This window comes from Anopheles coluzzii, chromosome 3 (assembly GCF_943734685.1).
Source record: "Anopheles coluzzii chromosome 3, AcolN3, whole genome shotgun sequence".
In the NCBI taxonomy this organism is placed as follows: Eukaryota; Metazoa; Arthropoda; class Insecta; order Diptera; family Culicidae; genus Anopheles; species Anopheles coluzzii.
Window position 1 is genome coordinate 12,398,998 of NC_064671.1, and position 13,372 is coordinate 12,412,369.

The following is a 13,372-nucleotide window of genomic DNA, read 5'->3' on the forward strand; positions in this document are numbered from 1 at the left end:
TGAGTGTATGTGTGTGTGTGTGTTCCCCCCCAATGTGCCAGTGCAAACCACCCATCAGCGCTGCCGACACTTGATTGGCTTCGTTTCCTGGTTTATGTTTTGTGCCTGCCCGGGCCTGTACTTCAGAAACGCGCGCCCCAGGCGGAGCCAGTTTTGCTCCAAGAATTTCAAGCTGTTTGTGTGTGCGTTTTTTTGTTTGTTTCGGCCCTTTTTTTCCCCATTTGCCAACTCCCGGGACCTACGCTTCGGGTGAGAACTTGCCGGCAGCAGCATGCTGGTCGAGGATGCTGTGACTCTGAGCTGAAATTATGAATAATAAGACATACTCTTGGGGCATTCGAGGGTTCGTTTTGGTGTTTCTTCTCCTCGGTAGCCTCTGGCCTGCGAGTCACTGTTGGGTTTCAATTTAATGGCAGCTCTTCTTATCGCTTTGTGTGAAGCTTTTCTGGAGGGTAAGTGCTTACATAGAGTTGTTAAAAGTTGCTGGAAGTTGAACCCGAACGCGAAAAAGTTCGCTAAATTAGACATCTAATTGTAAAACATCGCCCATTGTGTGAGATTGCTGACTTCGTTACTGCAGTGTTTTGTTTTGGAGCCGGGCTGGGAGATAAGCTGTCGACTGCTGGCATGTGTCGCAAAAGTAAAAACTTTACATCAAAAACAATCAAGAGTTCAAATCTTTCCTCCATTTATGTTGGTAGATTGCGGAGCGGGAGGAGTTTGTAAGATTGCGAAAAAAGCACAAATTCCCTCAACAAAACTGCCTCGTCTTGCCACCCACCGCGAGAAAGGAAAGGGAAAGGGTGGGAAAGCTTTTGAATAAAACCTGCACAAAATCTGAAATGCTCAAAATTAAGATAAACTGCTGGTCACTCCAAACTGCAACCGACTATTATGTCGCCTGTCGCCTGTCACTTTGGCCAAATCGCAACCGTTGAATGACAACATCAAGTTAAAAAATGCTGGAATTAGTTTAATGTTTTATTTGACAGATGTCCAGCAGTATTTATGTAATTAATGACTTTCCAAAGCGTTCCGTCATTTTTGCTTTTTCGGCATAAGCCGGCTACTGATGCGGAGACTGCTACTGCTTCACCTTCCACCTGTCGCCCAGCGTGAACTTTATGAAGCAAAACGGACGAAAGATGACGATGATGATGATGATGACGATGACGATGGTGCACCCTATTGACCGTTACGCCAAAAAGGACGCCAACAACGAATGGGGCTTAAATAATGTATGAACGATGCGGGGATAACGTGTACAAGTAATTTATTCGAAAGTGGCTTATATCTTCGAGCACCGACTGTTTGTTTATTCTGCCAATACTGCCCGAAGCCTTCCGGGGCTCTGTTGTCCAAACGGCCCAAACGCCGTGCGCCAGTACCACACCACGCGTGGTACGTAACGTAATTCTGACCAAATGTGGTAGCGCCCGGGGGCGTGCGAAGATGGTACACACGCCGTGCGACGATTGATAGTTATATTTTCCACTTTTAATTACTTCTCTTACATTTTACGCGCTCATGGCGGCGGTGCGTTGCGTTTTTTGTCGCTTCGACTGGATTTTCAGGTGGATAGGTTTTACGTTAGTTGCTTATTTATGAGCAATGCGCCTTCCCGCCTCCGGGCGCAGTGGAAACCGCGTGCGCACCGGTCACCTGGGGCGTAGGGTTTAGATGTTATCGAGCGGGATTGGGTGTCTTTAAAATTTATTTCCGATGGCGTCAATCGACGTTGCGGCAAAGTGAGCCATTTGATTTGGAGGGGGGGGGGGGGGGGAGGGGGTGCCCGTTCGCGGTGTGCTCCCATTAGTGGTGTTAATAAGAAAATTATTTCTGTTATTAACATCGTTTTTGGGCGGTCGCCGGACATTGGTGGATTATATACAGTACGGAGAAATTATAAATTTGTGAGCGATTTGGGGAAAAGTGGGTCTTTTCCTGGGTTTAGATATTGGTTGGTTGGAAATGGCTGCACGTGTGATAAGGAGAAGATGTTGTTACGAACATTGATTAAAAGAAAATTGTGGAATGAAACAGGTTTTCTAAATTTGTTTTATCAGTTGGCTCTTAGAGCCAGATGTGAAGCTAGTTCAAAATAGGTTAGTTTGTGTTTTAAGTGAAACAAACAAATATATGCTTAGTTTTAGAGGCACAAATTGAACTAAAGAATAGTTAGCAATATTTTTGAAGGTCATGTGAAAATAACTTAAATTGCTTTTGTTTTATTTATGTGATTTGATTAATTATTAGCATTGACAATTTCTGTCAAAACTCTTTACGATCATTGAAGTCGTTGGAAAATCAATTCTGTTGAATTCTGAGCAAATCAATCCTGTTGGATTCTGAGCAAATCCCCAGTTAGAAGTAATAATTTCTGTTAATATTTTAAGACAGCTTCTAGAGACTTCAAAGCTTCTCAGCTTTCTGTGTTTTTCACAAGATTTCGTAAGAGGTGAAAGCAAAATTCAAAGATTATTTTGTTTTTTCCCCCTAGACAAAGTTTTCAGTCTCAGTCTCAATGCAGAACATTGTCTAGACTCTAGAGAGTACAGAACAAAGGTTTATATTATTTTTACCTCAGTTGTATGCTTTTAGCAACGTTTGAAGAATTCATTATAATAAGTTGAACTTCAAGGAAATGCCTGGATATTCGCTTCGAATATATCCTGTCAGAATTTTACAGAAAACGCTCGATAATTGTGACAAAAATTCATGTTCTTCTTTGATACAATTGTCGTGATTGATTAAAGCATGATCAATCCTTTTAAGGTCTTGTGATAACCATGCTATCCACATTTTCTGAATTTTACGTGTTTTAGCATGTTTTAGAATACTTTATACTTTATTCAGCTTTAGTTCAGCTTAGAACTGAAGAAACTCGTTTGATCATGAAACCAACATAGATTTCTTTTGCTCTGTGATCACAAACTTATTGGATTTTTGAAAAAGAGCACTTCAGAAATTATTGAAGATATTTGTCCTAGATTATTCATAAGCGATTGTCTACCTAATAATGTTTGACATAAACAAGTGCCTACGTTGTAAGAAAAGTTAACGAAAACAAGTGAAATTGGCGATACATTATTTCACATCTGCTTACCCTTGGAAGCAGCAGGAAGAGGACTACGAACGAAAGGAAATTGCAAATATGAAACCCAATCCCAATTATGTGTCCAATTTCCTCCAATTTTTTACCAAACTCTGAATTTTCTCCTGGAACGAATAACGTTAAAGATCAAGCCTAAATAAAAGAAAGCAAAAAAAAAACGGGAAAAAAACAAAATGATCAACCCGGCACGGCAGGGTTCACTCCAGGCCGAAAATTCGATCGATCGAGTGATCGTCGCTTAAGCGTTAATTTGTACGCTTAAAATATCTTCCCTCTCGCACGTACCCGCGTGGTGTCCACCCTGTTCTTATTTCATCATGTCCGCGATCATGTGTTCGCCTGTGTATGTGTTAAACATCTCACTTCCTGAGGCTTCCCGTATCAGATCCGATTGCAGCACCTGCAGTATCATCGGAGATCGTGTGGTTTCGCGTGCTTAATTGAACTTTTGAGCGCATATTTTGCAGAAAATATCAAAAAAGAAAAAACAGACACCAGAAAAAAAAGAAAAGCTTAATCTCCGGTTTAGCAATTTAGTTTGCTTCGCAGTGTGTTTTTGCAACAAGATAAACGATACAATCAGGGCTAACGTTTAAGACAAAAAAAGAGGCAGAAAACGGTGTGATACGCGGCGTGTCGGTGCAAATTTTTGATGCTTCGTTGGGGTGAGATTTTGATCGAAAGGTAACACCTCCAAAACTCTCACCGGACTCGACGGGTGCCTTTTTTTTCTTTCTTTCCTTCTCTCTCCTGCAGCATCCAACCACACTGCGGCCAGCAACCGGTCGCCCTTGATCAAGGTCTGGTCTTTTAGTAACACACACACATCGCTCGGTGGCAATATTTGCAAAACTTTCCGAGCCTAATAATGAAGAACCATTAAGGGTGGCGGTGGCTGGCCTCTCGTAACGGTTTACAGAGGTAAAACTTTCCCCTCCTTTGCCAGCGGTTGGAAGGAAATTAAGGCTCTCTCTCCCGGGGGATGGTGCGGAGTGGTGGAGGGTGAGACGAACAAGAAAACAAAAGCTAACAACAACAGCAAAGCGATGGCTGTAATGGGGGCACGCTGGTGGAGGCTGTCGGTGGCTAGCGCCGCCGGAAAGTGAGAGTGTGGGGCCAGCCACTCTAAGACAGCTCCAGCTGCCGGCTGCCCGAATAGAAAAGTCATTCCGTAAGTCACCGGCGCGCATCACATTCACACACTGGCTCTGCGGGAGAAAAAGGTAAGGTAAGGGGGGGAGGGTGTGCGTGGTGTTGATGGATCGTACCCAAAACCCACCCCGGTGCTGCCGGGTGAGGTTTAACCTATCCAATCTTACACCTTCCAATCGGGAAGCTCCGCTCCACGCCGCCCCACGCATAGTTAAGTGCTCACCGAAGAAAGTGAATCGCGCCGTACCAATGTGTGTGTGTGTGTGTGTGTGTGCCAATCGCGATATGATGATGGCGGACGGAGAAGAAAGCGGTCCCGAAAAAGCCGGACCATCATCAATCCGGCCGGTCACAACACGGAGCGCCCGTCATTTGTGAACTCGTCGTTGTGCCGGGCAGCAGCATTTGACGTTTGTGTGGCGTGCGTTGCCGCGTTCCTCTCGGTTCGGTTACCGTGTGCGGGCAATCGATTGTCGGAGAGGAAACGAGGCAGCCAGTGTGTGTGTTTGTGTGTGCGTCAGGGTCATAATCCTGCGCTTTGGAGGTTAGAAATAATAGGAGCTTGGTGACTTGTTGTAAGCGAGCTTACCTTCTTGTTTGTGTTTGTGCACCTGCTAGCTAGCTTCAGACAGGTGCGTTTGCGATGTAAGTATGTGTGTGTGTGTGCGAGTGTTTGACAGATGCGATCCTGGTGCGTCACAGCATCCTTTGTGAGCGTACTGTACCTTGTTGGAAGGCTTATATCCCGCAAAAAGCAGTGCAAATAAAGCTGTATTAGAATTAGCTGCCACTGTAGGTGTGAAAGTGTGGAAAGAAAGTATACGACATTAGTGCTACCTTCTCACCAATCCTACCGCCCGATTCAACCAATATGGCGCACTGCTAACACTACTTAAAAGACGCTTAACCTTTGCGTGTGGCTGCAGGAAATCGAAATCACTAAGACAATAATGATTAGTAGTTTGTGTTGCGGGTACGATGCTTCGTTTGCTAATGTTGTTACTCACACTACGGAGGTGTAATGAGCCTCCGACGGCGGTTGCTAGAGGCCGAAAAGTGAACCTACGGCGTGCGGCAAAGGACAACGACACACGTAGCCATTGCACTGGGGGCTTCACCGGACACAAATACATACACTCTCTCTCTCTCTCTCTTTCTCTCCACGTGTATGACTTGTTGCTTGCACAATTGTGCTCTTTCGCCCCCCCCCCCCCCCCCCACAAGTGTCCGTTTTAATGTGGTGAAATTCTATCTCTTGCGGGAATTTTCCATCTAATTTCGTTTTCATTTGTGATCTCATCCGTACAGTTTCTACATGTGTTTGTTTGTTTGTTTGTTTGTTTGTGTGAATGTATATGTGCTGATTACCATTAGAGTGGCGTAAAGCGTAGAGAGGATTCGAGAAAGAGGCTTATTGGAAAAATTGGAAACCAATTGGTTTTTTTTTGTTGTGTGAATTTTGGCCGTCGTGTGTGTTGTGTTGTGTGATACACGCCCCAGAGCAACCATCAAGCTGAATCCGATGGTTATTTTAATCAATTTTCTCACCATCGTACATCGTTAATTAGTGACGTGGAGTTAGTGTGTGTGTGTGTGTGCACAAGTGTGTCTGTGGCCCTTGGGGGCCCCTTTGGTTCCGGGTTGTGTCAATTGGTGTGCCCTTTTTGAAGTGACGAAAAAAGTGGATGTAATTTGCCCACCTGGGGCCAGCAGGAAAAGCCCGCTTTTAGTTTGTGTAGTGATTTAAGAAAAATATAGTGGGTGGTTTGAGGAGGAAAAACAAATACGTAACACACATAAGCACATTCCATTGGTAAAACGCGAGAGCTTTGGTGCTCGCTTTAACTGTTAACCGATGACGTCTCGCCCGCGCGTGGACGTTCGACTGTGAAGAGCGAAGGCACAACACGTTCCTGGTGCTGCAACGGGAAGCGGGGTAATTGCACACCAACGCAACAACAATGTCGAAGGTAAGTTAAAATAATGAATTTATTTGATTATTTACAGTTGTGTTTAATTATTGATGGGGGAAAACGTTTCCCTGTTCCCTTACTCCACACAACAACCTTTGTTGGGTTTGCGATCTTTTGATGGCTAACTTGCCATGACGTCGTATTGATTAATTCACAGTGGGATAAACATATTACAGGGTTCTTCTCACAAGCAATTGAAAATATTGGGAAACTGCCAAAAAAAAACAGTGGAAAACCCTAGCAGGCCTCATTTCTTTGATATTTTAATCTTGGTTATATATGTGGTAGACCAATAATTTCACTGTAATTACGGTACAGATGTAATAATTAGTAAATACTATCGAAAAAAATGCAAAAGAATTGCGAGCATCTTCATATGAAAGAAAAGTCAAACTCAGTAAAAAAAATAAGAAAAAAATTAGAATAAAGTTAATTCCATTGGTTGAGATTTTCAAAAATAATGAGTTTTTTCATTAGAAACGGAAGGAAATTGCAAGTTTATTTGAAATCGATTTTGATATTCTATTTACTAATATCCATCATGGTCCTTGACTTGACTCTGTGTATGGGGGAGATATAGGTTTTATCCCATGAAGGGCATGATTACCGCATACCAATTATTAGTTACCGGCGCTTACTAAAGTTCCTTAAACAAATGTCGTACACTGGTGCCTGACGAACAGTACAATATCTAGCTCCATTCGGAGTACATCAAGATTCCTTCTCTTTGGAAAATAAAACAAAAAGTTTCTATCTTGCGCCATGATATGAACTCTCAGTGTCCATTATTTTCACTTTTAACTAACTTAGGTTCTCCTGAATACATATGGACTTTTTACAAAATCTGAATATTGTTCATTAGATGCGCTCATTGATTAGAAACAACCAAAGGTTTCTCAATTAGAAATGTATAGACTGTTGCTATAACTGTATTACAACTATTGGAGACGACTAAAGACATGTAGCATGAAAAGTCTAGAATGTTAACTGTATACGCTGTATTTAGTTCCACCATCTGCTGCATGAGATGATCTTGCTAGATGTTCTTTTCGGTTTTGAAACTTCAATGCTTCAAAACACCTTTCCATTGATATTAATATCAGTCAGAGGTTTTGCTCTAGTGTACTGTCCTAATCAACCGAAACCTTTCCTCAAGAGATCTGAATAAAAGTCAACAGCTATCTTCACGGATGTCAGCTCCCAAGAGTGGTTTATTTTCTCTGGTGATTTTCCAGCCCCGAAAGGGCTAGCAATGAGAGTCTCTTACCAAACGGGGCGCGTATGAAATTCCTTCCATTTTAAACCGATTTCCAGCGAAACGTAAACGACATAACGACGGGGGACGAGAAGCACTGGACACGGTTCAGTAATTCCTAAATGCTTTTTGATATCTCATTTTTCCATTGGCTTCACAGTGCCGACTCATCGGTGTGCTGTATGCTCGAGCATCCGTCCAATCCTACCCGAGCTCCCCTCACGGCTATGCTGTCCAACCCGTCCCGTCGGCCCATCCCTCGGCCCGATGGGTGAAGATTTTCCCCGTCACGGGAAGGCGCGCCCGCGCGTTGATAATCATAGTGAGAGGAGTCATGTGACATTCGACAATCCATTGAACCGTACGCGCGGGACGTCCCGTACTCTCAGCCCGGCTCAGTCCGTAGGGGATTTGATAAACGAGGTGTGTTTTGTTCTTGGTGCTGTGTTCGGTTCGATCGCCACCGAACGCCAGACAGAAGTAAATGGAGCGAATCGAAACGCGTTCTAATCCTAGCGAGAAAAAAAAATTCCCTCTGTCACCATCCTCGATTTGCGATACAGTTGTGCGTACATTTGTTGATTGACAAGCCAGACTAGCCAGAGAGAATGTGTTGAGTTCAGTTTTTTTCTTGTTATGCTGGATGTTTCATTTTGAAGGCTTAGCAAATTCCCTTCAAAAGGGCGGGATGAAGGGTTTGATTTTTGCTTTAAAATTTTAAACCCCATTTTTCGAATACCACCGCCGGCAAGTTTAGTACGTCTTAGCTCGCTGCAGTAAATTGTTTGCGAATCCCGCGCAGAAGCATTCAAACTTATCCCACGACGAGCGCTTTGGGTATTTTGGCAATCGCAAATCTCTTTCGCTTAGTGCTGCAATAAAGTGGATTTTTCCTCCTGGCTGGGTTTTTCGCATGTTTCCTCTTTGCCAGCTACACAATCAGCTCGATATGCGTTTCGTTTTTTTTCCACGAACCGGATGAAAGACACCCAACAGCAGGAAAAGTGGCAGGAAAATCGTGATGAGATGAAATGGTGTCTTGATCTGCATGCGCGCAAGTTTGCGAGACTGCCTCTTGTGAGAGGTGATGCTTCGATTACTCGGAACGCGAACGCGATGGTAAGCGGGAGGAAATAGCTTTTGGGTGCCGTAAAACTTGATCCGTCCGTTAATTGAAAGCCCTAAAACAGGATTAACCCGAAAGCTGCAAAGATGCAAAGCTAGCAGGAGAAGGGTATGTTATCGCCTGTGGCGTCGGAACAAGCGTCTGTTACGTAGTTTATGAGTGCGTTTGCGGGCAAAATATGTCTTCGTATCTTTTGGTGTGATATATGCAGTTTTTAAAGGAATTTATTTAACTTCATTCATACAGCTTTTCATTTCATATTCTTTAGCTAAATGATATTACTAAAGTATATAATCATTTACCTACGATTATTTATTATTTTTATTAAAACTAAAGAAATATAATAGTAATGCGACTTAAATCGGGTTTAAATGGTCATGAAAACAAAAAAGAATAATAATAATAATAATAATAATAATAATAATAATAATAATAATAATAATAATAATAATAATAATAATAATAATAATAATAATAATAATAATAATAATAATAATAATAATAATAATAATAATAATAATAATAATAATAATAATAATAATCATCATCATCAACATAATAATAATAATAATAAAAATAATAATAATAATAATAATAATCATCAACATAATAATCATAATAATAAAAATAATAATAATAATAGTAAGAATGATAATAATAATAATAATAATAATTATTATTATTATTATTATTTTTATTATTATTTTTATTATTAATTAGCATTATGAAGACTTGTTTAATGTATTATTTTTACATCATACGCTAAAATGTAAAGAAATATAAACAATTATAACCACTTTGGTATGAAACTGCACAAGAGACAATCTTCGTTAAGCGATAATTTGTATTTGGTATTATGAGCCATGTTTCTTTGTTTCATTTTCATAGAAATTGAATATTTACATACAAAACCACACATGCATCCAGTGGCTTTTATTGCGTATGCAACGACCCAAATTGATAGCAGTCTCGTGGTGTCGGTGTCACGTCCACGGTCGTACAGCACCACTGGTCGCGGGTTCAAATCAAATATGAAGCGCGATTAAACCAATGTAATGTGTTGCGCTGCGTAAGCGCAACGATAGTGTGATTATTGCAGTTTTACTACGTGCTTATAATAAAATGGACAATAATGGCGAAAACTGTTAATGTCTATGCACAAGGCGCAGATATTGCAATATTAAAAGAATGCAAGGGATGACCGTGTGATGATGGTATCTCAAGCAAAAAACACTTATAAAACGCATCTTTTATTGCTTCCGAAATCTTCTACCCCTGTTGACAAGTGCAAGAGGAGTTTTTGTAAGATGATTTCATTCCATTTCACCGAATCCACATAGAAAGCCATCAAAACACACGGTTTTCGTTGGTGTAAGGTATAAAAAAACTTCGCTACGACCACCACCGAAGTAATGTAACCACATTGCATTGGGTTTGAGCTCTAGATGTTTTGACTGTTTTACTGTCGAAAGAGGTATGTAGACCCTCCCTCCTCCTCTTTACTGTTGCACAGTACAGCTTAATGTTGTTTTCAATTGTGCTCGACGGGTTGTTTTTCTTTTCCCCACTACGCGCGCACGTGCCTGCCGTATATTCAACCGGGTGCCAGGAAGCGCACCTCACTATCATAACTCAACTAAAATCTCTGCATGCCTCCCTCCATCGCCTACCCTTCCCATTTACATGCTCTGCTGCGGGGCATGTTTTTGCTGCAGGTGGTGGTTATGGTTTGAAACGAGCGAAAAAAAAGCGAAAGAAAAACAACAAACAAGGCATCGTTTGTGTGTGTGTTGATAGCTTACAAAATACTTGTTCCATAAATTCACATTCCATGCTGCAGGTGCCTCCCCCGGGGGTGGCGAAGACAAACACCTGGGATCGTGTGTGTGAGTGTGGCTGTGGGCGTGTGATAATGCGGTGAAGTTGCATATTGCAATCGTATCGAACACTGACAGCGTTCGGATAATGTTCTCCGAAAGGCGAGACTACGCGTAGCAGACCGTCTCAGCATAAAGCTAGTGACGTGCGATGATATGGTTGGCAACAGTAGCAGCAGCCGAGCTAAGTGAAACATGAAAGAAACATGTCGGTAAAAGTGGAAATGCTGATCGTACAACGCCTGGCAGCGTTGGATGCGATTACAGATTTGGGTAGCCAATGTTAATTATGCTGATCAAACTTGGCTTGTTAAAATGCCAGCGAGGCCTGCCGTGTCCGTATGTGGGAAGAAGAAAACCCAGATAATACCGGGCAGCCAAGGCAAAGCACACGAAACGAGAAATTGTAACCTCGCGGATAGGCGCAGCCGATGATTGGCGAGAAGGAAATGAAGTAAGTCTTGCGAGTCTGTTGATTGAATTTCCTATTTCCCTCGTCTGAGCGAAATTGATGAGAGATGAAGCGTGGCTTTAAGCTTTTGATGTTCGTGCATCATTGGCAGGAGGGTGCACGCAGGCTTTGTGCTGGAGTCTCAAGCTTGTTGGCCTCGTCGTGCTCGAATGTATTGAGACATTATGTCACGATTTATCACGATTCAGCCTAAATTGACTCATGGCACATGTATTCTTATGTTCAAACCAACGTCCAATTATTTGGTAATGGGTATCTCCGGGCGGGATTTAAGTAGCTCCGCATCAAAATCAAATTAAATGTTACGAGCTCTAGTGTTTTATCAATTTCTCATGTAACATCACTAGTTGCGTTTTGTGCTATCGATCGAATATATATATATTTTTCTGCAGCAGGTTTCCTATCCAAATCATGCATGGTGAGTGTGTGATTGGGAAAGTCATCAATCTTCCACGTGGTCTTTCCCGAAAGAAGCAACCCTAAACCTTCGCCATAATCAACAACTCACAGCAATAAAGGCAAGAATAGGAAGAAACAGAACCAACATTTTCATTTCCATGGCCTTTCTCGTGTCCAGCGAGGTTTTCTGAAAAAGAAATGTTTACAGCGGCGAAGGCGAACATGCTTCCCTTTTCGGTGGTGTGATTGATTAGCCAAGGTCCGGTGAAGAGTGATGAAGAATGAAGCATTTCAAAGCGTTCCTGTATGCATGTGGAAAGGTAGACAACCGATGGTTAAATCAATCTCTTTTGTAGGGAGAATAAACCCAAAATGGTTTATCTTCTTGATGGGAATACCGGGGAGGAAAACTCAACCCGTTGCTCTGGTGCTGTTGAATCGACACTTTGAAAGCATTTAATTTTCCACGCTGGAAGAGATGTTTCTTATGCGGTTCTCATGTACATTTTACACCGGCATCGATCGAAAATCGATAGTAAAGGTTCTCCAATCGCATGGAGATGTGTGAATTTTATCGATCCCGAATTAGCATACACAGTTCCGTCCATCCGTTGGGTTGGAAGAGTGCACGTGTTTTCGATTTATTTTTGCTTCTTCTTTATTCCCACGAATCCGTGCGGTTCCAGTTCGAACGAAATCTGAAAAGAAATGAAAAGTTGAGCCAACAGCGGAGATAGAGTGAAAGGGGTCGAAAAAGGGCGAACCGAACAGCCGATGCTGCGGCCGACGACGTTGTCGATTTTATGGGAAATTTATATGTAAACGATAAAATTCAACCAGCCCACTAGCCGGCTTTTGCCCCGTGGCATGCTCCCTCGGTGAGCTGAAGCTCGCTCGTTTTGGTGGTGATGTGCTGGTGTCTTTGCCGTACTGTTGGCGAAAAGCAGAGGGCTCCAATATGGCTTCAATTGGCTGGGATTTGTGTGCTTGGGGGGTTGGGGTGTTTTGGCTTTGGTGCTCTAGGTGTAGCTACTTTATGAAGCAATGTTCATGCTGTTGAAGTTTTGTGGTGTGATTATTGGGAAGGAAAACGTTATTGGATGGTGGCTTGTTGGTTTATTGGTTTATTTGTTTGTAATATTTATATGTTTATGATGTTGTTTGTGTTTATTATTTTATTACAAATCGTTAGTTCTATTAACATTCGTTATAAGCTATTATCGTTATGAATAACAATCCCTTTCCTTTTAAATAGTGTTATTGCATCGATGCTTTTGATGATTTTTGTTTAAATTTGTATCATTAATAGAAGGAATTGTGGTGATTTTTCCTTGCATATTGCTTTGTCTTTTTTACACCTAGCTTGTTTTCCTAATTCAACATCGCTTTCAGTCCTATATTGATAAAATGTTTGTTCCATCGTAAGCTTTCTTCGGCTACCCATAAGCCAGCCAGCTTTCGCCGTTGGACATTGGAATTAGTTACACCTCCCTTTTGGTTACCTAATTTTCTGCCGCTGCTATGTAATTTAGCTGTGCCTTCAGTCCATTGCATGTACCGCGCTAACCAAAGAGAACAAAACAGTGCCCAACGAACGCTCTGGAAGTATGTTTTTCCACCGCGTTCCCCAGGCGTTCGGCTTAGTCGCGAGAGTTCAACCGGAAGGAAATTGTAGTTAATTTTAATGTTTTGCTTTTCCTTCGCGCTCCGCGCACACATCGATACACTTTGGCGAGCTAGGGCTAGAAATTATGATGAGCTAAAACCTTTCGAAGAAGAGCACACAAAAACAAAACTCCGTTAGAAAATGATGACAAGAAGTTTCTCAGCAAAGCACAATAATTAATGACACTTTTTGTGACAGCTGTTGTAGCTCTAAATGATGCCGCAATTGAGCACAAGCAAATTTTCTCATTTTTGCTACAAAACAAAAAAGGTTCATTAGCAGGTTTCCTATATATGTTATGTGTGTGTTTTTTTCTCTCTAACGGGTCCTTTTGAAC

The 13,372-nt window shown here is 41.9% G+C and overlaps 1 protein-coding gene across 3 annotated transcripts in view; it reads left to right on the top strand.

The window, feature by feature from the left end:
• LOC120959635 (uncharacterized) overlaps nucleotides 1-13,372 on the top strand; it is a 154,401-nt gene that overhangs the window by 2,209 nt on the left and 138,820 nt on the right. The window contains exon 2 of one of the 3 annotated variants that reach the window (XM_049610263.1): nucleotides 5,836-6,237. In XM_049610263.1, the coding sequence (XP_049466220.1) occupies nucleotides 6,229-6,237 (9 nt within the window). In that variant the 5' untranslated portion in view covers nucleotides 5,836-6,228. Of the gene's footprint in view, nucleotides 1-5,595; nucleotides 6,238-13,372 lie in introns of those variants that run through there. The other 2 variants (XM_040383196.2, XM_040383197.2) reach the window with 2 other exon arrangements.